Raw genomic sequence first — 25388 nt, forward strand, 5'->3', positions numbered from 1 at the left:
TGAGCGAGGTAGTCTGAGTGTGTGTGTGTGTGTGTGTGTGTGTTTGTTTGTGTGTATCTATCTAACTTATTTATATATCTATCATAAACTTCAAACTACTTTAAACTACTTTAAACTTCAAACCACTTTAAACTTCTTAAGTTTAATGCTTCCAGCTCCCAAGCAACTCCATAGCAACCAAACTTGAGTACCCTAGCAACCGTTTTGAAAGACCTATATCTCTGTATCAGAACATCGTATAGAGATGAGTTTTGGCTCTTTTGACTCATGCTAGCAAACAGCACTTCCAACATGCTACACATGCTAGCAGTGAATAGCTACATGCTAATAGCGATTAGTTAAGTGTTAAATCATGCCAAGATCATGCTAAGAACTCTATAAAAACTCCATAGTAACCATCTGTGACAACTACCAACCACCTAGTAACACCATATCAACCGTCCTGAATACCATAGCAACCCCCCAGAACACCCTAGCAACCGCCTAGCAACCACCCAGAACACCCTAGCAACCACCCAAAATACCCTAGCAACCGCCTAGCAACCACCCAAAACACCCTAACAACCGCCTAGCAACCACCCAAAAGACCCTAGCAACCACCCAAAATATCCCAGCAACCGCCTAGCAACCACCCAGAATACCCTAGCAACCACCCAGAAACCCTAGCAACCGCCTAGCAACAACCCAAAAGACCCTAGCAACCACCTAGCAACCACCCAGAACACCCTAGCAACCACCCAAAATATCCTAGCAACCACCCAAAACACCCTAGCAACCGCCTAGCAACCACCCAAAAGACCCTAGCAACCACCCAGAACACCCTAGCAACCACCCAAAACAGCCTAGCAACCACCCAGAACACCCTAGCCACCACCTAGCAACCACCCAGAATACCTTAGCAACGCCTAGCAACACCATAGCAACCACCCATAATACCCTAGCAACTGCCTAGCAACCACCCAGAACACCCTAGCAACCACCCAAAATACCTTAGCAACCGCCTAGCAACACCATAGCAACCACCATAACACCCTAGCAACTGCCTAGCAACCACCCAGAACACCCTAGCAACCACCTAAAATACCCTAGCAACCGCCTAGCAACCACCCAAAAGACCCTAGCAACCACCCAAAAGACCCTAGCAACCGCCTAGCAACCACCCAAAAGACCCTAGCAACCACCAAAAATATCCTAGCAACCACCCAGAACACCCTAGCAACCACCTAGCAACCGCCTAGCAACCACCCAAAACACCCTAGCAACCACCCAAAACACCCTAGCAACCACCCAAAATACCCTAGCAACACCATAGCAACCACCCATAACACCCTAGCAACTGCCTAGCAACCACCCAGAACAAAGGATAGTAGAATAGCCGAATAGCCGTTTCTGTTTTGAAGTGCATAAAAGTGTGTCCATCCATCATAAAAGTGCTCCACACAGCTCTGGGGAGGTTAATAAAGGCTCTTTGAAGCGAAGCGATGCGTTCGTATAAGAAAAATAAATAGCTTCCAGCAGACAGGCCTTGGAAAATATACAGCCATTCACTGCCATTATAAAGCTTGGAAGAGCCAGGACATTTTTTTAATATAACATTGTATTGGTCTGAAAGAATAATGTCATATACACCTAGGATGACTTGAGGATGAGAAAATCATTAGCTAATTTACATTCATTTCAGTTCCTTCAGCAGTAGGGGGAACTTATTCGCAACCATCAATCTCATTGGTTAGTGCTAACTATGACCATCCACATTTTGACTTCAGCAAATCAGTTAGAGTGAGTACAATTGCCGCTTCTTCACCAAGCCAAACCTTTCTTGTTGCTTAACCATTCCATGTCGAACCGGCCCAGCCAGTACAGATATGATTTTAACACGTGGTTGACTACATTTTTTACCATGTACAATGAACAAAAGATGAAAACACTGACACAGTTAATTGATGAGTTAAATTGTTCTATTGAAATATGAAATCTTACCACAGCTGTCTTGTAGTCTTCCTGCTGCAGCTGCCCCTCAATGACTTGAAGTTGTTGAAAACTTGACAGTGGAAAACAGTCTGTGTTTAAAGTTGGGTTGTCTTCTGTAGTTGATAATTTTTTGAGATCGTAGACCAATTTAACCAACGTTCCCATCTGTTCTTTGATCATTTCTTGGTTTGCAAGAATTTTGCGTATCCAAGCTATAAAAAAGAAAAAGCTATGAAAAAAAGCATATTACTGTGTTAAAAACAAAAAAAAGCATTAAAAAAAAAAATGTCAGTACTAACCTTCACTGAAACCAGTGTGGGATGATGCTAAAGAGTGGAACACCACAACAATATATTAGTTTGAACATGTAAAATAACAGTACAAGGAAGTAAAACTCTTTTTTTACTCTATAGCTCTGCAGATTTGGTTGTACATAATTTGGTTTAATAGGTTAATGAGTTAAACACGGTCAGTTTTAGAACTTAAATTGTTGTGAAAGAATGCATGTTGTGTAACAGTATTTTGGAAATATGGGTAAACCTGTAAGATTTGAATGCAGTGTTAGTGAACTGACACAGTATTACTTACAACTTAAGACTTCTGCCTCTCCATGTCTAAAGTGTGAGGTGCGATTCCTTGCTGTCAAGGCTAATTAGTGGGAAAGGCCAAAGTTTAGCAGTAGATTTTAGCACACGTTACAGTCAGGTCCATAAATATTGGGACACAGGCACAATTTTTATTTTTTCAGGTATTTACCAAAACATATTCAAGCTATAGTTATTTAATGGATATGGGCTGAAAGTGCACACTCTCAGGTTTAATTTGAGGGTATTTACATCCAAATTGGAGGACGGGTTTAGGAATTACAGCTCTTGAGAGAGCCACCCCCCCTTTTTCAAGGGACCAAAAGTAATTGGACAATTGAATCAAAAACGATTTCATGGACAGATGTGGGCTATTTCTTTGTTATTTCTTAATCAATTAAGCAGGTAAAAGGTCTGGAGTTGATTCGAAGTGTAGTATTTGCATTTGGAATCTATTGCTGTGAACCTACATCATGCGTTCAAAGGAGCACTCCATGCAAGTCAAACAGACCATCATTAGGCTTCAAAAACAAAATAAATCCATCCGAGAGATAGCATTAATATTAGGAGTGGCCAAATCAACAGTTTGGTACATTCTGAGAAAAAAGAATGCACTGGTGAGCTCAGCAACATAAAAAGGCCTGGAGGTCCACGGAAGACAACAGTGGTAGATGATCGCAGGATCCTCTCCATGGTAAAGAAAAACCCATTCACAACATCCAGCCAAGTGAAGGACACTCTCCAGGAGCTAGGCGTGTCATTGTCAAAGTCTACAATCTCACAAGAGCAAATACAGAGGGTTCACCACAAGGTGCAAACCATTCATAAGCATCAAGAACAGAAAGGCCAGATTAGACTTTGCCAAAAAGCATCTAAAAAAGCCTGACCAGTTCTGGAAAAGCATTCTTTGGACGGATGAAACTAAGATAAACTTGTACCAGAGTGATGGGAAGAGAAGAGTATGGAGAAGGAAAGAAACTGCTCATAATCCAAAGCATACCACCTCATCAGTGAAGCATGGTGGTGGTAGTAGTGTCATGGCATGGGCATGTATGGATGCCAATGGAACTGGTTCTCTTGTATTTATTGATGTGACTGCTGACAAAAGCAGCAGGATGAATTCTGAAGTGTTTCGGTCAATATTATCTGTTCATATTCAGCCAAATGCTTCAGAACTCATTGGACGGCGCTTCACGGTGCAGATGGACAATGACCCGAGGCATACTGCGAAAGCAACCAAAGAGTTTTTTAAGGGGAAGAAGTGGAATGTTATGCAATGGCCAAGTCAATCACCTGACCTGAATCCGATTGAGCATGCATTTCACTTGCTGAAGACAAAACTGAAGGGAAAATGCCCCAAGAACAAGCAGGAACTGAAGACAGTTGCAGTAGAGGCCTGGCAGAGCATCACCAGGGATGAAACCCAGCATCTGGTGATGTCTATGCGTTCCAGACTTCAGGCTGTAATTGACTGCAAAGTTTGATTTATGATAGTTAATCTCTCCCATTACTTTTGGTCCCTTAAAAAGTGGGAGGCACATATACAAACTGTTGTAATTCCTACACCGTTCACCTGATTTGGATGTAAATACCCGCAAATTAAAGCTGAAAGTCTGCAGTTAAAGCACATCTTGTTCATTTCATTTCAAATCCATTGTGGTGGTGTTTAGAGCCAAAAAGATTAGAATTGTGTCGATGTCCCAATATTTATGGACCTGACTGTATATGGGTAAATTATGGGTTAAATGGGAAGAAAAGGTTTTATCGTAAATTTACGGGTTACTGATGTCTGTTTCAATGGTGTTGATGTCCTCCTTTGGTTGCTGTGGATTTGTTTTTGGCACCCTGATGGCATCAAAACAAGCCATAAATAAATGTCACCCCTGAATTTGGCTAACATTAGATATTAATGGAGAACTCCGGTCAATTTTAACATTGAGCTAATTTTTTTTTGTAAATTTGTAGCCAGCGCACATACCTGTATTTACTTCCTTTTTTCGGTCGAAGCCCACAGTAGTCGATTGTCGAGAGTCGACAATCAACTACTGTGGACTTCGACCGAAAACAGGAAGTAAATACAGGTATGTGCGCTGGCTGAATTAACATCACTTTTATTCATATCTTTCACATCTACTGCAGTCAGATTCACCCGTGATCACTCTAAAGGAATCACTCACATGGCTGTGCACTTGTAATGACACATCAAGGATGTTAAAGGGATACTCCACTTTTTTCGGAAATATGCTCATTTTACATCTCCCCCAGAGTTAAACAGTTGAGTTTTACCGTTTTAGAATCCATTCAGCCGATCTCCGGGTCTGACGGTACCACTTTTAGCATAGCTTAGCACAGATCATTGATTCTGATGAGTCCAGTAGCATTTCTTTCAAAATGACCAAAGAGTTTCAATATTTTTCCTATTTAAAACTTGACTCTTCTGTAGTTAAACCGTGTACTAAGATCGACGGAAAATGAAAAGTTGCGATTTTCTAAGCCTATATGACTAGGAACTACTCTCATTCCGGCGTAATAATCAAGGAACTGTGCGGCTGTACCATGGGTGCAGCAGGCGCAATGATATGACGCAGCGCCTGAAAATAGGTCTAATAGGTTAGACAAACTTAGTCCCGGTCACGTTGGAAGAAGTTACCGAGCTGGGGACTATTTTCAGGCGCTGCGTCATATCATTACGCCTGCTGCACTCATGGTACAGCCGCACAGTTCCTTGATTATTACGCCGGAATGAGAGTAGTTCCTAGTCATATAGGCTTAGAAAATCGCAACTTTTCATTTTCCGTCGATCTTAGTACACGGTTTAACTACAGAAGAGTCAAGTTTTAAATAGGAAAAATATTGAAACTCTTTGGTCATTTTGAAAGAAATGCTACTGGACTCATCAGAGTCAATGATCTGTGCTAAGCTATGCTAAAAGTGGTACCGTCAGACCCGGAGTTCGGCTGAATGGATTCTAAAACGGTAAAACTCAACTGTTTAACTCTGGGGGAGATGTAAAATGAGCTTATTTCCGAAAAAAGTGGAGTATCCCTTTAAGAGGCTAAAAGCAGGTTTAAAACGTGCCCCATTTAAGTCAACAGGGTGGAAATTAAAAAAAAAAAAAAAAAAAGAGTATAACACGGTGTAAGCAACACCGATTTTTGTCGTTCTCTGTACTGACAGCACTCCAAATTTACAAAAAAAAAAAAAAGAGCTCAATGTTAAAATTGACCGGAGTTCTCCTTTAACACAAAACACAAAGATATAAGCTGTGTCTGAAATCACTCCCTATCCACTATTTAGGGTGTCGGCCATTTTGTAGTGGTGTCCGAATTCTGAGTGAACGACATCATTCCCTACATTTGTTCACTACTTTTACCCACAATCCTCTCTGAACTAGAGCGTACATCCGATGTACACTTGCTGAAGCACAATTTCCCACAATCCAATGCGTAGAGGACTGAGCTCGCATGAAAGTCCGGGAGCGAGTGAGTTTAAACCAGAGATTACTTTACAACTTATCTTATTTTTGCTTTAACATTGATTTAATCCTTATCCTGTCATCTGTGAGCGTGAGTTTAACAATTTCAATCGATGAAACTACAAAGCTGGCACAGAGGTATTACAAAATATTCAATATGATTGTTGTTAATTTTATTTTATAAAGCAAGTAACATGTAAGATAAAAGGAGTTTTATCACGTGTGACAAAGCCTTTACTGCGACAGCTCCAGCTCTCCGACGCGCAGTGTAAACGTCAGCGTCCGAATTCACTCACTTACTTTCGTTCACTCCTTGCAGATATAGTGCACTCAAACGCCATACACTATTATATAGGGATTAGTAAATGAGTGAACGGTTTCAGACACAGCTATAAACATTCTAAGATAAAAAAAACATTATAATCCAGTCATTCTAAGCCAAAATGGGGGTCAACCTAGGACGAATTGCAACAGAAGCAAACTAAACTAATTTTGTATCCTCAATATATCCTGAGTAAAAAAAAAAAAAAAAAAAAAAAAAAGCCCTGAAGAATCCCATTTGGGATTATACATAAAGGAAGTAGTACTTTAAACCATTATTATTGCAGAGATGGGGTTTGGGGCTGGGTCCCGGGGACTGTTACTGAGGGTTCACTTTTTTATTTTACCTTCCTTTGTCTTCTGCATTTTCCTTACCCCTTCTCTCCTGTTCCCTCAGACTCATCTCCCAGAAACAGTCCCACAGACCCATCCCCAAACCCCATCTCTGCAATATTAAGTAATAAAGGCTGGTTTAAAGTACTTCCATCTATGTATTAATGCTCATGGGTAGCCTAAACAGGTTCCATTCAGACCTTAACATCAAGTCTTTTACTGTTATATGCCAACAAGACATTTTCACTTGGCTATACCCAATGTTTAGATCTGTTGTGGTATTTATGCAAATTAGCACATACATAATTAGATTATGCACCGTTTGCCCATGTTAACAACATTTAAAAAATCAACTCAGTAATTCTCATGATGATATACAGGTTAAAAATGTTACCCTAATCATGAGAAAAATAATGAATAGGCTATATTTGGGTCTTTCTAAACTTTCCCCTAAAGGGATTCTTCTGGGCTTTTTTCCCCTTACTCAGGACATATTCAGGATACAAAAATCTGTTGAATTTGCTTCTGTTGCAATTTGTCCTACCTTTTTTCATAAAACGACTGGACTAGTACATCTCCTGTGTTTTCTTCAAATACTCACAATTCATAGTCTCTGCGTCCTCTCTGGCCAGTGGTTGAGAGTAATTCCCTGCTCTGCTGGTACCTGTACAGGAAAACAAGAGGGAGGAATTGGAGAGGTCAGTGTTCAGGAGCTTTGAGGCAAGTTCAAGTCTAACTATTATCAAATTGAAGCACATCTACTCTGTAACTCACATGCCCAGTGTTTTCAAATGCTCACAATTCATAGTCTCTGCATCCTCTCTGGCCAGTGGTTGAGAGTAATTCCCTGCTCTGCTGGTACCTGTACAGGAAAACAAGAGGGAGGATTTGGAGAGGTCAGTGTTCAGGAGCTTTGAGGCAAGTTTAAGTCTAACTATTATCAAATTGAAGCACATCTACTCTGTAACTCACATGCCCAGTGTTTTCAAATACTCACAATTCATAGTCTCTGCGTCCTCTCTGGCCAGTGGTTGAGAGTAATTCCCTGCTCTGCTGGTACCTGTACAGGAAAACAAGAGGGAGGATTTGGAGAGGTCAGTGTTCAGGAGCTTTGAGGCAAGTTTAAGTCTAACTATTATCAAATTGAAGCACATCTACTCTGTAACTCACATGCCCGGTGTTTTCAAATACTCACAATTCATAGTCTCTGCATCCTCTCTGGCCAGTGGTTGAGAGTAATTCCCTGCTCTGCTGGTACCTGTACAGGAAAACAAGAGGGAGGATTTGGAGAGGTCAGTGTTCAGGAGCTTTGAGGCAAGTTTAAGTCTAACTATTATCAAATTGAAGCACATCTACTCTGTAACTCACATGCCCAGTGTTTTCAAATACTCACAATTCATAGTCTCTGCGTCCTCTCTGGCCAGTGGTTGAGAGTAATTCCCTGCTCTGCTGGTACCTGTACAGGAAAACAAGAGGGAGGATTTGGAGAGGTCAGTGTTCAGGAGCTTTGAGGCAAGTTTAAGTCTAACTATTATCAAATTGAAGCACATCTACTCTGTAACTCACATGCCCGGTGTTTTCAAATACTCACAATTCATAGTCTCTGCATCCTCTCTGGCCAGTGGTTGAGAGTAATTCCCTGCTCTGCTGGTACCTGTACAGGAAAACAAGAGGGAGGATTTGGAGAGGTCAGTGTTCAGGAGCTTTGAGGCAAGTTTAAGTCTAACTATTATCAAATTGAAGCACATCTACTCTGTAACTCACATGCCCAGTGTTTTCAAATACTCACAATTCATAGTCTCTGCATCCTCTCTGGCCAGTGGTTGAGAGTAATTCCCTGCTCTGCTGGTACCTGTACAGGAAAACAAGAGGGAAAATGATTCTACAATAATTTAATGTGTGTGGCGATCGAAAGTGAATGATAATAATGTACGGTCAGCAAGGTTTTCACTGTTGTGGCTTGCTTAACCTCTCGAGAAATCAAACCTAATGAGTGCAGCACACATAGAAACTCAGTAAACATACTGCGATAATTTATAAAATCCCTATAGTGTCTCATTATTCAAAAAGTAATTGTTCAAATGTAAGAATTTAAAATGAACGATGGAGCAGACATTTAATACGATTAGGGGAAAAATGCCTTTTAAATGAGTCATATAATGGTACATGCACTTTTACAAGTTGATTGTACTGAAATGTGTGTTGGCAGTGCCTGTACACAACCATCATAAAATGATAAAAATCCATCCAGTGTTTTTTTTTTAATCTTCATATGTTTTCCCCTCTCTCAAATCAAGCCGTTCGACCATGTGACGTCACAAAAATCGACGCCCCTCCCACGATTGTTGATTGACAGCAGCGTTTCAACACAGACCCACCCTCGCTCGTGAGCGAGCTGTCAATCATAGCCCGTGCGGACCGACGCGGTCACTGTTGATATGCTGGACTGGAGCACTGTCTATGAGCAGAATGGCGTCTAAGCGATTGTGGTGTTCTGTTCTTGGGTGTAATAAGGAACACAGCATCATTTTGATGTTCCTAAATCCGAACCACTGAAGATGCAGTGGCTGAGTTTGTTTTCGAAGGGAATATTCCCCAAGATCAACGTCAATGCTTTCATGTTTGCGCGAATCATTTCACACACCAGACTGCTTTACAAACGAGGGTCAGTAAAGCTGGTTTTGCTAAGAAGCTGCTCTTGCTAAGAAGCTGCTCCTGAAAAAAGGATCGGTACCAACTATTCGTGTTCCTGCTGCACCTCCAGAAGAAGTGAGTGTAATGTTTTATTAACCTTTATATTAATATTTATATTAATCTTTGCAAATCATTAGCACGCTTCACGATGAATGCGGCTGTTTACATTACGGCATGTTTTCTATGTACGGCGTTCTCAATATAATTCATAATCCCACGTTTATAATGAACAGCGCGTTATGGTTATTGTGTTATTTCAAAAGGTGTACGCACATAACAGAGGGGCGGGGTCAGCACAGCTCATTATCATTTAAAGACACATGCACTTAAACGGCGTGCTGAAAACAGCTGTTTTTGACCAGGTAAAATTAGTTCTTACAATACTAATGAGAATTTAATTAAAGTATATTACAAACTTTTAATTTAGACCCTAAAGAATCATATTAGCTTGTACAAAAATGGCATTATATGACCCCTTTAAATGTAAAAATATGCAGATTTAGATTCGTCAAAGCTGATTTAACATTGATGAGAATATTGCTTCAAAATAAATTATATTTACAACACAAAAAAATCCAAGTGAATGACCGATTTACTTGTCCGAAGGACAAGCACATGACAAGGCTTAATGTCGAGCCCTGCTTTATTTAAACCAATTGTATGCCTCATTGTTTTTACATAATATGTATTAAGTAGGGATGCAACGAAATTAAAATTCTGGGCCGAAACCGAAACTTCTGGATGCACTTGGCAAAAATAATCAATCATTTTCCTGAATTAAAAAAAATAAGTCAAACAAAAATAGCCACAATTATTTTGAAAGTAACACAAAAATTGGACAGAAAATAGGTCCATAATAAAATAAATATATATATATATTCAAATTAATATATTATTCTTTATTCAGTTCTATGCAACAGAATCAGATTTCATAGATTGTCCTAGAAAGATATTATCAGAGCATGCAAGCAGAGCATAATAAACGGATTACAAAAAAAGAATCGTTTGTGACAGCCCTACTAAATTCAAAGACAAAAGTGTATTTCCAGAACTGATGATAGCATTCCTCAAACGAATTCACAAAAAAACAAATGTGTTAATAAAACAAATTAATAGAACTATAACTGTGGCACAAATTGGCCAATCTTACATTTCCTGATGGGGTTGATTTGCACTTCTGGCGCTGCTGGAAGTGGAAAGTTTGCTTCATCCTCAGTTTCACTATCATCGAAATAACGTGCCCTTTTACTGAAGAAAAAAATCAATTATTCAATTGATTGTCCTCATTCAGCAGCCATACTCTGCTCTGTATGTGCTGTATTTACATGTGTCTTTTTCTTCTCACGGGGGGCGAGTCCACGTCTGTAAGGTCTGTGTTTATTTCTGCCTCTGGTAGTTTTTGGCGAGCTTCTTCATATGTTTCTGTATAGATAAACAACAAGGTTTCTGTGAAGCAAACTAAAAAAAACATTAAAGAGAAATTATGAATAAATAATAGGAGAAAATGAAGAAATTTTATATATATATAGGCCAGATTTACTAAATAGGCACAATCTCTTTTTTGGGGGGAGGTAAACAATGGTGCAAATACCAGGAAATTAACTAGCACAAACCTTAGTTAATCACCTTGCATGATTCATTTAAATTAATCTGAATGATTCAGCATGAGTTTGAAAGGGAAACTCTTAAAACCGCATATGCAACAAGGTCAGCCGCAAAAACAACTGTTCACACCTTTAGTGTCTTTAATAAATCCCGACACCAAAAGACGGTTTATGCTGGTGCAACCTGTTAGTAAATCTGACCCATGGAAGCTAAGGATATGTACCTCTAGTAAAAATAATCCGGATTTTGAAGGGAGTCCAGGATGGTCCTGGCTTTACCATTGATTTTATGGCTTTAACTCTATCTTCATATTTGTATGGAGGCCACATACAAACATTGTCCCTTACCCAATTATGGGGGACAACCTCGACTTCATTTGTGGTTACAAAGATTACGATATGATACATTGGCTGAAAAAAACAAGAGTTGTAATTAATTTTAGACTTCATTTAGATTCATTTAAAAAACGAATTCATATAAATGCCACTTACAAAAGCATGTCCCACAATATAATCCAGAAATGGTGTTGCTGCTTCTCAAGAACTATGTACATTAATTGGTGATATTATTAAGATGTGTGAGTCAGAGGGAAGACTGCAAATTTGTCTCCCAGAGGCAACCTCACACACTTCTGCCAGGGCTTTGTGAGCTCAGTAAAGTGCATCACTGTTGACAAATTGGACACGATGAATACTCCCATGTTTCTGGAGTCAAGAGGGTAAGTGTATAAGGCCTCTTTCTCTCTATACTCTTGAAACATAACATACTCTTTACCCCCATAAGCAATGATGTTTTTTACTGAAATCACTTTGCCATGAATAGAAATGCAATCATCTTTGCTCGATATTCGCAGCATGACACCATCAACAGTAAGCTGTCTGAACTGATGTACTGCTTCTGTCAGTGTTTGTGGTACAGGTCCATTTTTATGGGGGCACATCAGTGATATTTCATCAGTGGAATAACAGTTCCTTTCCTCATGTTCTGACAGCCTGCGGATTATCTGTGCAAGTGGATTGTGAGGTTTCCTTACCAATCTCTTAAGCTCACCAAGATAATTTTCATAGGGGAAGCCAGATATGCCATCTAAAGGACCATGCACTTTAACATCACTAGCAAGATGTACCAAGCCATGAATGTTGTATACCACCATCTCTTTGCCATACAACAAGCCATAATGCTCAACAAATGATACCAAAAAGGAGTGAGCCAAATCATTCATTTCGATACAATATTTTGAATTTGCCAAGATGTAGATGGCAACAGACAACAGCATAAAGTTATCATAAACCTGGCGAGGCAACACACTCTTTAAAACAACAGGGCCTGTGTACAGCAACAGTTGACGGAATTCAGTTGCCTTCCAACGAAGTCTCTCACTGAGAGCCCTAGGCTTTCTGGCAAACTCTGCTGGAATGAACTCCTTCAATGCTACCAGTCTCTCAGAGATACCCAAGACTTGAATGCTCGAAAGTCTTGTACGCAGGGGGCCCACTGCACCACACCACAGATCCGTTAGACGTCTCACTACACCCAAACACACAAGGTGCATGTAATCATGAGGAAAACCCGTTACCATGTCAATGTCAGTTTCTAGAAGAGGACAGTGTGTTAGATGGTGTTCCTCATCTAATCCCAGTCGAAAAGCTTCATCTGTTCTATAGGAGGCATCGTTCTCAGGAAATGTCATGCGGTGTTTCACATAGGAACCTTTCTGCTGACATTTGTCACAGCCATAGTATCCTGTGTGAGATTTTATACCTTTGATAAAGGCTTGTGCTGGAGCGTCACACATGATAGACGTTACCTTGACAAAGAAAGTCTTGCCACCAAAAACAAAACCTCTTCTTAAACTCTGCAACTCACAAACTAAGTGACTGAGATAGTCAAAGATTTTTTGGCTTAGTGGTCCCACAAAACAACCCTACGACAACAGGTTTCTTAGATAGACCTTTGAACATGCCAAGAATAGGCCAAAGTTGAACTGAAGAACTTTTGAAAAGTGGGATGCCGTCAAAATTTAGCTGCATGTTAAATGTGTGCCCGTCTGTAAAATAAGAACATACACTTCTCAACGTGTTTCTGAAAGCATTGACAATACCAAAATAGTGGAAAGATCCACCGGCAATCATCTCCACATTGTACTCTGTTTTCGTTTTTAACAGTGACCTTCCATCTTTTGGCAGGAATGGTAAATGCACTTTAAGAATTGCCAATAAAGCAGAAAGTGCAATGAGAGATACACCAAAACGAAGTGCCCAGTCAGTAATGCTGCTTCTGAGATCACTTTCATCGTTTGTTTCGCCAGTACTGCTACAATCATAGCTACTGTTTGTATTCTCACTAACAGAGATGCAAGTAGGATTCAGATCTGAAGGTCTGCAGTCAGAGGGAATGCCACCAGGAGGAATGGTAACAGGAGAGTTGTTAAGATTATCAGTATGGTCATACACCTCATGATTCACTGATTTAAGAAAAGTGTCAACTCTTTTGAGGGCCCTTTTCCTAAGATTGCTGCGTTCATTGTAATTCATCACTAGTGAACACAATACAGAGTCACAAATAAAATATGCATGGAATATCCCTAATGAGTTCAAGCTCAGGATGTTCACTACCCTATAATGAGAGAGAAACAGCAGATTAGGAGAGCAAGTTAAATTAAAGGGATAGTTCACAGTAAAATTCTGTCATCCTTTACAATCAACAAATAAACATTAAATGACAGTGATTAAACAATATACAAGTCAAGAGTATTATTCTGTATTACAGGTATTTACAGACAGGTCAAAAGAGACAAGAGTTTGGTAGAACAGTATAAATCCATACATTTAAAATAAAAACAATTTTTTTTTTTGCAAAAACAATATCTGATCATGTGTCATCATACTAACGCTACAGTGGATTGAATCTAGTTGGTTTTGTTTTTCTTTTTTTCTCCTTTTTCCTGCATTGATTCTTTACACATCTATCAAATCATGTGCATCATACTAGATTTTTTTTAGCTGGCTTTCCGTGTAGTGTAGCTATCACGACTTTGCGAGATGAGTGTAATAAGATAAGAGTTATAAGATATGTGCAAACAAGGTGAATAAATTTGTATTCATAAACTTTATCACACTTGAATTGTGATACTAAACTAAATCTTGTTGAATCTTATTCCTAAATAATGAATTAGCAGTTTTTTCCAAGCTGCATTCATAACCAAAGAGTAAAATTGCGTTCTAGGGTCTTTAATGTCGGTATTTTTTTTTAAATATAATATTTTGGCATTCTAGTGTTAATTTTGAATCTTAAAGTGTTTTATTCATTTGAAAAAAAAAAAAAAAGAAAAAAAAAATTGTGAAAGACAGGAGGTGCTGACTGGAAGCGTGGACCTCTTTTGAGTCCCGCCTATATTAGGTGAGTTAATTTTAATTCATTACGGTTTAATAATTATGATACTAAAAGTAATCTTTTGGTTTAGATTTTTAATCATGAATAATGGATTTGTTGCAGTTTTTGCACGATAATAGCCGTTTAATGGCGTCAAGTGATTATAGTATTTTAAATGTATTAAACTTTTTCTGCTCTAGGACTAATATTAAATGTAAAGTTTGCTTCATTAAAGGGATATTTCAGCTCTGGAAAGATGAATGTGTATTTAAAATGGGTAATTTATGTAGTAGAAATGTGAAATTATTTTTGAATTTGGAGCCTTCTAGACTGAGAAAAGCCAGAAAATTTATTTTTAGCTTTTGGGGATGAAAAACTACAACTCCCAGAATGCACTTGCTTCACTGCCCTAGGAAGCCACGCCTACCGGTGAGAGAGTGCAGTTAAACACAAGGCTAGCTACTATTGAGTCTCCGTGACGAGTCTGACAGGGATTTCGAGATCGCCCAAAATTTCCTGGATTCGGCTTTTGCGTTCTACATCCTCCATTGATTAGGTTTACTGTGGCGAGCAGGACGAGTGAGAGCGACACAAGGCTGGTGGCTTGTTTACTGATGATGAGCAACAATGGTGAGATGCACCGTTCTCGTATCTCACAGAGGAGCGGGAATTTCCTTATCAATCAATCCACAGCAACGATCACTTGTTTAGCGTTCATGTAAACACTACATTCAGATTCACCAATCGGAGTGAATTCAGTTAGATTGAAACAAAAGGTGTGCATGTAAACAATGAATGGATGACTGCAGAAAGCAAAAGCCGAATCCCGGACATTTTGGACGATCTCGACGGCCGGACATGTCCGGGAAAAAGAGGATGGTAACCCCTAATACTTTCTCCTACTACTCAGCTTTCTCCACAGAACAAGAGTCTGTTAGCTTAGCTTCCAAATAAAAGATAGCTGACACTATCTGTGTTCATGCTGTGAGTGAGATCGCATCCTCATATGGGCGGGTTGAAAACATGCGGAACAGCGCCTTCTACTGGCTGTAGTCTTTAGCCTTTGGACAAAAAATCCTCAGATGACGCAAAATTATGATTTTTGCGTCAGAGGATTTTTTCCAGACCAAAAAAAAACAAAAAACAAACATACAAATCTCTCGTCTCAGGGGGATATGAGGGGGGAAAGCATGGTAATTTGAAAATACTACAGGTTTTCTACTGATACAAAGCTTAATGCTAAATCCTGAAGTATCCCTTTAATGTTAGATATACGGTAAGCAAATTTAGCATTGTACATCTTTATTGATGAGTTGTTTTCATTAAAAATAATAATAACCACGAATTAAGCATTCATTTTAGAAGTAAGTGGAAATCCAAAGACCTTTTGTGTTAAAACGCAGGTATACCTGTCATCAGTCTAATTCACCTTGTTAAAAGTTCTGTTTAATATAATAAATTCATTTATGCTTCCATGACAAGCACATATACACTAAAGAGAAAATAACTATACAACTGTAAACACCTTTAAGTGATGCTTAAAAAAAAAAGACAACTTACCTTGGTTGAAATAAGGGATGGTTAGAGAAAAGAAAAAAAACAGTGGAGGATGATGCAAAATCTAAAAAAGGAAACAATAAAAAGAATATATTACAGGTAACCACTACAGTAGTCCAAAATGTTGAATGAGGTGTATGCTGCAAATTAATCTAATATGAATATATAAAATAAATCTAAAGTGAAACTAAGAATGTGCTTAAAAACATCTTATAGCAAAGGATGACTGTGGCGAGCAGGCCGAGGCTGAGGGCTTTGAGAGAACAGCTGGAGGCCAGTGTGATTACTGATGAGTGACACCTGTACGTTGCTCATTATCAATCACTCACCAGCCTCCGTTCTCTCACTCTCAGCCACACCCTGCTCACCACAGTCACAATGATCTGTTTGCAGACAAGAAAAATGGGTAAAATAAGACTGAGTAACTACTGTAATATCAACTATTACCTAGGTCTGTATAGACGTGCAGTAGTCAAAGAAATGAATTGATTAATCAAATTGTGGTAAAAAAAATCATGGATTTTAATTTATTGACTAGCAAAATATTATGGTAACACGAGAAACTGCATTAATTATGCCCATGTTTCTCATCTTTTCAGATAATTTTCAATTAGTCACAATTTTGAACTGGTAAAGGCAGATAAATAAACATTAACATGGACAGCTAAGATAAAGTGCAAATAAGGGAAACATCTCAAGCTGTTAAAACATGGCTGATGATGTAGCTTTAAAGAATATAGGCTAAGCCCAAATACTAACTTAAGTGTCTCAAAAATATACTTACATGGATAAAGATGCTTAATGGTTGAAAGAGCTCTTAAAAGAGCTTTTGGGGGTCATTTAGCTGCTGTTGACACAAAAGCAAAATGGAGAAAAATAAGAAACATGACTGAACAGAATTAATTTTATCAATATATATATACACACATTCAGTAAACTTTGAGTTATTATTACTTAATCAAAACAACCCAGCTGCTGATTGATATTACTTGGAATAAAAATAAAAAAATAAAAATAAAAAAAAAGGGTGTGTGTTTCTCTCCCTCCATTGTGTCCACTGTCTCCCCTCCTGTCCCATTTCTCATAGGTTGTTCTACCCTAACTGGTCAGCGGTGTCCGTCTTTTAACAGCGGAAATGAAAGGGTGAAAGGGAAGCTGTTGGAATTGTGTTTATTTATTTTGATTGGGAATTCTGTGAAGTCATTGATAATGTTGTTTTTCTCCCTTGTTTTTCTTACTTTTAGTGGTGTGTTGGCCACAATTAACCTAAGAACAAACTGCCTGAGTTATGAACGCTGTTGGGGCTTTTTTGCGTATTGAAGGAGAAATTCTTGTTATGCTAGGCTGTATAACAGTTCATAAGAATACCGTGTTTACTTTGGTTGTTTAATTGACGTTAATGACAGACAGCACCACGTTTCTAAGGTTGCTGTAATTGTAAGACCTAATCCAATATCCTCCCTGAGACCCATAAGGGAAAACAAGTTTTGTTAATGTTTATATATATATATATATATATATATACATTATTTGTAAACATGGCCAAAAATTTGGTTTTCCATTATATGCGATATGTATATTTTCATTGTCTCTAATTTGAATAGTAATGTGTTTTTAGGAAACATGTAATGGAAAAAAAGTAGCTATAACGAGTAATAAATAGACAACATTTTTATAATAGCTCATATTTCATATAAATATTTAGCATTTCTTTCCTATTCACTTGTCTCCTAAAATGCCTGACAAGCATGTCCCGGTGTCCTCTACAGTGGACATGAATAAAACAGATGCATGTCTCATAACAGAACGTCATATTCTTATTTAAAACCCCAAAGATGTGAATTTATTACAAAAAAAAAATGTAATTGATCAAATCATATTTCTATAAGAGTGCTGAATTTAATCATCCAGTCAGTGTCAGTCAGGATAGGGGGGTTGTCATGATGCAAACTCCAAACATTTGGTATCTCTGAAAAGCCCTGAATTTTTAACGTTACAGGACAAAATGGTCTCAAAATAATGTCATCTAAGCTACAAAGGAAAACTTCTCAGGCAGATATAATGATAACATGGGCACATATATTTATGTTTTCGGCCATACACGCGCCGAGAACCGCTGTGAGGTTAAAAGAGAATATCGTATTTTCCCGTGTCGTTCGGCCATTTCTGTGGGTGCTTGAGCAGTGTTCACGCGCTGTCTGAGAAGAGGCCGCGCTTCAGGAGTAACTTATGTTTAACGAATTCAGTTCCCTTTCGCATCTGTGATTCATAGTTTTTTAAAATACTTTATTGTAATTATCATTAATAAGTAGGGCCAAACGTTAACATGACAGACATGCGCACGCACAAGTGACGTAACAGATTTAACAGCAACAGGTTGTTTGCCTCTGTTAATAGATTGTATAATTTACTTAGTTCATGTTTTTAAACGTCATTGATAATTGTAGTTATAATTTGTGAAGTATATCGAATAATTAAAGTACTTACCTCCAGAAAACTCAAGTTATTCCTCTCAGCAGGGAGTAGACAGTCAGGATGTGTGCACGCGCTGGCTCTGACTGGCCAAACTTCCGTTTTCGCTACCTATTGTTTTCGCGGGCTTTGCACGCGAGTCTGGCACCAAAGTTTATATATTTTAATATTTATACATATATAAAATGTATATCATCACACAGCATACCTTGTTAAATTATCCTGGCATTCAATTATTAATAATAATAAAACTGCTGTGATTGGTTAATAGAGCTTCGCGGGGTTGATGGGTAAAATTGCCATTTTGTGATGCTCCGAAGAGGGAATTTTTTTTTTTTTTTTATGCTTACAAAAATATACATAATAACAGACAACAACAGAACTAAAACAAATAAAAATAAAATAAAAATCACAAAGGGGGGAATCATGTAAATTAAACATATTGATAAATCATATATGAGAATTACATGACACTGAAAAAAGGAAAAGAATTAACAGACAAGGGTGTAGATTTGATTTGAACATTGGGGGGGTTGAAGTTTGGGTTCTGCATATTTTTCATGTTTCATGTATAAATATTGGGGGGGTTGTAATGCATAGATTTAAATATTGGGGGGGTTATCTCCCCCCCAACCCCCACAAACTACACCCCTGCAAACAGATAATGTTTTTAAGGCCTTTTTGTTCTCAGACAACTTAATTGAAAAGAGGTATTTTTCAAGTTATTTAAAAAATGTAAGAAAAAGAGGTTTCATATTTAAATATTTAGATTTATGAATATGAAACTTTGCTAATCAGATTAATTACATAAAAATGACCTTTTTTTAGATTGATTATAATCTACAAAGCCTAGGACCACATCCTTCCAATACAACACACATTCATTATAGATTTCAGGCTTATAAATCCTAAGACATCTTGCCAAAACATTTTGGTAAATGGACAATACCAAAAAAAATAAAAAGATGAACTACAGTTTCGTCAGAGTTGTCACAGAAAGAACAACTGGAGGAAATATCCTTTTTGAACTTTTTGAGGTAGTGACTTGCAGGGTAGTATTTATGAATTATTTTAAAAGAAATCTCTTTTACTTTATTGGTTAAAAAAAAGAAAAAGATGTGGAACTGCATTATTCCAGTAAGCGGTCACAGACGGTAAAGTAACAATGTTTTGCTGAAAAAGTGAACGGACTGATCGATTGTTTTTACAGGGAGAAGCAAAGCACAATTTGCCAACAGGAGTATTGACCAAACTCATAGAGACTGTAGAGGTTGAGTTCCTCTCAATAAAGCAAGAGCACCTGATGGGATTGAACACCATAAATAATGAAAATTCTTTGGGAGAAACAGGAAATTGAAAGTGATATAAAAACTCCTTATATGAAAACAACAAACCTTGAGGATTGATTAACTGACTAACTAACAAGATATTTTTATCAAACCAATTATGAAAAAATATAGACAGTTACATATTACAGTTTGATACGGAACTTTTCACCTCATAAATATTTTATTTGGAATAACTGTAATATTTAATATATTTAATATATTTAATATATATATATATATATATATATATATATATATATATATATATATATACACACACACACACATATATACGCACACACATGTATAAGATATTACAGTTATTCCAAATAAAATATTTATGAGGTGAAAAGTTGTGCTTGAATATCAAAGACTCAAAGAATATCATGCCAAGAGGGATTGCCTGTGAAAATCAGATAATATTGCTGGTAATTTTTCAATTTTGTAGTTACATAACAGAAGAAAGTCATGGGATTTATGGGAAGAACATGTTGTGTTGTTGGATGTAATGTTCACACGATCGATTTTTACATTCAACCTATTTGTATTTAACTTTGTTTTTGTTTGTCAATAAGTCCATCTCACAATTTTTAATTTTATTCTGTGCTTTCAGACTCTTTTACACAGTAAATTGTTATTTGTTAAGCTCCCTCAAAAAATCATGCAAAGTGATTGCCTTTAACTTAGTAAAATGAAAGAATATAATGCTGTAACAAATGCTTATTTAGTGGTGTAAATTGAGCTAAATAATGGAATATTTCCTGCAACTTGGAATTTCAGTTGTATTTAATTGTTAAAACAATGCAAACTGATTTCCTTAAAATATGTTTTACTCCACTTAAGCACTTCACACATACATTATAAATCGATAAAAAAAGGTTCCATTCATCACATTTACAAATTAGTGACAGTGCAAACTATTTTAAAATTGTTCAACAACAGGGGTTGGGCAATCTTTTTGTCATAAAGTGCCATTTTAAAGTTCTCCGACATGGAAAATCAGCACTGGTGGCATCAGCACTGATAAGAAGTGTTCCTACTTTTAATGAAGACAACTGTGTGTTAAAGCCAGATTAGTGCATTGCTGCCTTTAACTGGTATACAAACGTCATAAAGGGCTTTCGCACTGGAGGAACCTTTTCATAATTCATAAAGCTATTGGCGGAAGTTCCCAGTTTAGGTCCAACCGTATCAAGCCGCTGACTTTGTGCTCACCAAAAAAATGTTGGCGGACCCCCAGGTCATTGTAAGGGTATGACCAAGAGCATATAATAACATGGATAAATCAACTCATAAACTTATAAGTAAGTCTCCTCGGCTTCCATTGTCAATTGCGCTCGTTCCTGTTGCGTGACCTTAAACTGGCAACCTGCATGAGGGTCGAGTCTGAAGAGGAGGGGACGGGGTAAACAACAATCTCCCATAACTTGAATTTGGACTGCAGTACCTATTTCCACCACTAGCTCACAGACATTCTTACAGACTGCACATTTAAAGATGTCTATTGAGAGTGCCCACAAAGATAACAGATAATCTGTGTGCATGTGCAAACTACATTAGTCCAAAAAAATTATTGATTGAATATTCAGATGTTGCAGGTGACTGAAATTTTTTTTCTGATTACTTTTGATCTAATTGATTGCTGCTTTTCATAAGGCTGTAAACATTAATTGCAAATGTCAGTATCCTAGTTTATTTCCATCATTGTCCAATATATAAATTAACAAATAAACAACATGCCCTTGGCAATCTAGAATAAGCTATTCATATCTAGGTTACTGATTACTAATGAATGACCAGAATGACTGCTATTACAGAATTCCTCAAGTTCAGTGTCAAAGTTAAAGAACAGAATAGTATCTTAATTATACAGACAAATCTGTCGGATTATGAAAAAGAAAGGATGACTTAATCCAATGATTCTTTATCAGATCTAAGACAAACAAAGGGAAAAGAACAAAAGTCAGCCTTCTTCTTTTACATTTTAAAACTTAATAACTATGAATTAATATCATACTAAATATCATATCTGGCCCACACACAACAATCCAGGTTTGTTGCACAAAGGCCAGATCTGGCCCACACACAGCAAGCCACGACTCAAACTAAAGCCGATTTGTTGCACACGGGCCAGATCTGGCCCACACACAGCAAGCCACGACTCAAACTAAAGCCGGTTTGTTGCACAAAGGCCAGATCTGGCCCACACACAGCAAGCCACGACTCAAACTAAAGCCGGTTTGTTGCACACGGGCCAGATCTGGCCCACACACAGCAAGCCACGACTCAAACTAAAGCCGGTTTGTTGCACAAAGGCCAGATCTGGCCCACACACAGCAAGCCACGACTCAAACTAAAGCCGGTTTGTTGCACACGGGCCAGATCTGGCCCACACACAGCAAGCCACGACTCAAACAAAAGCCGGTTTGTTGCACACGGGCCAGATCTGGCCCACACACAGCAAGCCACGACTCAAACTAAAGCCGGTTTGTTGCACACGGGCCAGATCTGGCCCATGAACAGCATGCCACGACTCACACTAAAACCGGCTTGATGTGTGTGGGCCAGAGACGGCCCATATAACCTTTGCCGTTGCCAGAACTGAGCCACATGTGCCATAGTTGGCCCAGATGAGGCCCGGATATGTATGCTATCTGGGTAGCAACCACCCAAAATATCCTAGCAACCACCCAAAACACCCAAGCAACCGCCTAGCAACCACCCAAAAGACCCTAGCAACCACCCAAAAGACCCTATTAACCGCCTAGCAACCACCCAAAAGAACCTAGCAACCACCAAAAATATCCTAGCAACCACCCAGAACACCCTAGCAACCACCTAGCAACCACACAAAAGACCCTAGCAACCGCCTAGCAACCACCCAAAACACCCTAGCAACCACCCAAAATACCCTAGCAACCGCCTAGCAACCACCCAGAATACCTTAGCAACCGCCCAGCAACACCATAGCGACCACCCATAACATCCTAACAACCGCCTAGCAAAAAACTTTCCGGTCCAAACTTTCTCAAGCCAACTTAAAGTTTGTCTCGACGAACTTTCGCATCTAGTTAAGTTGGCTTGAGAAAGCCAACATATTGAAATCCTATTTAAACTTATTAAGTTGGCTTGAGAAAGCCAACATATTGAAATCCTATTTAAACTTATTAAGTTGGCTTGAGAGAGCCAACATATTGAAATCCTATTTAAACTTATTATTAAGTTGGCTTGAGAAAGCCAACATATTGAAATCCTATTTAAACTTATTAAGTTGGCTTGAGAAAGCCAACATATTGAAATCCTATTTAAACTTATTATTATTATTCTTCTGACCCTAAAAAAATCTATATCAAACTCCTCCTAGAGCTTTAACGCTACATACTCCAAACTCGGCTCAGACACTCAAACTGATCTGACTCGGTATGCTATATCTTTTCAGACTGATCGGACTTACAGTTTTCCTACAAATGACGATCAAAACTCGAAAAAACTCATTCAAAAACTCCCATTGACTTACATTGGGGAGTTCTAAAAAATTCAAACCGACAAAAATTTAAATCTAAACACCTTGAAGACTAAACCAAACTGCCGTTCTATATACTATATGAGCCAATGAGACTCATTTAAACTAATAAACTCTAAACTATAAACACTTATAAACTAATTAACTTATAAACTCATGAATTCATAAACTTATGAACTCTTAAACTCATAAATTAATAAACTCTGAACTCTTAATCTCATTTAAACTTATAAACTCTAAACTGATTTAAACTTATAAACTCAAAACTCAAGAACTCATACACTTATAAACTCATCAATTTATACACTTATAAACTCTAAACTCAGACACACACACTGAGTTTATGAGTGAGTGTGTGAGCGAGTTAGTGTGTCTGTGTGTGTCTGTGTGTGTCTGTGTGTGTGTGTGTGTGTGTGTGTGTGTGTGTGTGTGTGTTTGTGTGTGTGTGTGTGTGTGTGTCTATCTAACTTATTTATCTATCTGTCAAACTTCAAACTACTGTAAACTACTGTAAACTTCAAACCACTATAAACTTCTTAAGTTTAAATCTTCCAGCTCCCAAGCAACTCCATAGCAACCAAACTCGAGTACCCTAGCAACCGTTTTGTAAGACCTATATCTCTGTATCAGAACATCGTATAGAGATGAGGTTTGGCTCTTTTGACTCATGCTAGCAAACAGCACTTCCAACATACTACACATGCTAGCAGTGAATAGCTACATGCTAATAGTGATTAGTTAAGTGTTAAATCATGCCAAGATCATGCTAAGAACTCTATAAAAACTTCATAGTAACCATCTGTGACAACTACCAGCCACCTATTAACACCATATCAACCGCCCTGAATACCTTAGCAACCGCCTAGCAACACCATAACAACCACCCATAACACCCTAGCAACCGCCTATCAACCACCCAGAACAGCCTAGCAACCACCCATAACACCCTAGCAACCGCCTAGCAACCACCCAGAACACCCTAGCAACCACCCAAAACACCCTAGCAACCACCCAAAACACCCTAGCAACCACCCAGAATACCCTAGCAACCACCCAAAAACCCTAGCAACTGCCTAGCAACCACCCAAAAGACCCTAGCAACCACCCAAAACACCCTAGCAACCACCCAGAATACCCTAGCAACCGCCTAGCAACCACCCAAAACACCCTAGCAACCACTCAAAATATCCTAGCAACCGCCTAGCAACCACCCAAAACACCCTAGCAACCACCCAAAACACCCTAGCAACCACCCAGAATACCCTAGCAACCACCCAGAATACCCTAGCAACCGCCTAGCAACCACCCAAAACACCCTAGCAACCACCCAAAATACCCTAGCAACCGCCTAGCAACCACCCAGAAGACCCTAGCAACCACCCAAAAGACCCTAGCAACCGCCTAGCAACCACCCAAAAGACCCTAGCAACCACCCAAAATATCCTAGCAACCGCCTAGCAACCACCCAAAACACCCTAGCAACCACCCAAAACACCCTAGCAACCACCCAGAATACCCTAGCAACCACCCAAAATACCCTAGCAACCACCCAGAATACCCTAACAACCACCCAAAACACCCTAGCAACCACCCAGAATACCCTAGCAACCGCCTAGCAACCACCCAAAACACCTTAGCAACCACCCAAAACACCCTAGCAACCACCCAGAATACCCTAACAACCACCCAAAACACCCTAGCAACCACCCAGAATACCCTAGCAACCGCCTAGCAACCACCCAAAACACCCTAGCAACCACCCAAAATACCCTAGCAACCGCCTAGCAACCACCCAAAACACCCTAGCAACCACTCAAAATATCCTAGCAACTGCCTAGCAACACCATAGCAACCACCTATAACACCCTAGCAACTGCCTAGCAACCACCCAGAACACCCTAGCAACCACCCAAAAGACCCTAGCAACCGCCTAGCAACCACCCAAAAGACCCTAGCAACCACCCAAAATATCCTAGCAACCACCCAAAAGACCCTAGCAACCGCCTAGCAACCACCCAAAATACCATAGCAACCACCCAAAATATCCTAGCAACCGCCTAGCAACCACCCAAAACACCCTAGCAACCACCCAAAACACCCTAGCAACCGCCTAGCAACCACCCAAAAGACCCTAGCAACCGCCTAGCAACCAC

The 25388-nt window shown here is 38.8% G+C and overlaps 1 protein-coding gene across 10 annotated transcripts; it reads right to left on the reverse strand.

The window, feature by feature from the left end:
• Positions 1-1407: 1407 nt before the first annotated feature.
• Positions 1408-18549, reverse strand: LOC311290420 (uncharacterized protein). 10 transcript variants are annotated; one of them, XR_014627377.1, is made up of 13 exons: positions 18400-18544; positions 16697-16759; positions 15916-15976; positions 11475-13599; positions 11207-11393; positions 10704-10800; positions 10529-10626; positions 8474-8536; positions 7286-7348; positions 4332-4400; positions 2560-2619; positions 2271-2297; positions 1408-2200 (listed from the first exon to the last, which is right to left on the reverse strand). XR_014627377.1 is itself a non-coding variant. In XM_084408875.1 (13 exons), exons 5-13 carry the CDS (start codon positions 11388-11390, stop codon positions 1801-1803), a joined length of 1044 nt encoding a protein of 347 aa, XP_084265001.1. In that variant the 5' UTR covers positions 11391-11393; positions 11475-13599; positions 15916-15976; positions 16697-16759; positions 18400-18544; the 3' UTR covers positions 1408-1800. The 10 variants fall into 10 exon arrangements, 6 of the variants coding, with proteins under 6 accessions (XP_084265001.1, XP_084265002.1, XP_084265000.1 ...); XM_084408875.1 differs by having other exon boundaries at positions 1408-2183; XR_014627378.1 differs by having other exon boundaries at positions 1409-2183.
• Between the last annotated feature and the right edge of the window lie 6839 nt (positions 18550-25388).

This window comes from Rutilus rutilus (assembly GCF_951802725.1).
Source record: "Rutilus rutilus genome assembly, chromosome: 5".
Taxonomy (NCBI): Eukaryota; Metazoa; Chordata; class Actinopteri; order Cypriniformes; family Leuciscidae; genus Rutilus; species Rutilus rutilus.

Bases quoted from the DNA above. Each gene is read 5' to 3' on its own strand.
- LOC311290420 (XM_084408874.1), bottom strand. From the start codon at position 11,432: ATGAAGTCTAAAATTAATTACAACTCTTGTTTTTTTCAGCCAATGTAT. The intron at 8,537-10,528 runs GTAAGATTGGCC...TTTCCTGTACAG, and splicing joins AATCAACCCCATCAGGAAAT to GTACCAGCAGAGCAGGGAAT. The intron at 2,298-2,559 runs GTAAGTAATACT...TCCACTCTTTAG, and splicing joins AGAGGCAGAAGTCTTAAGTT to CATCATCCCACACTGGTTTC.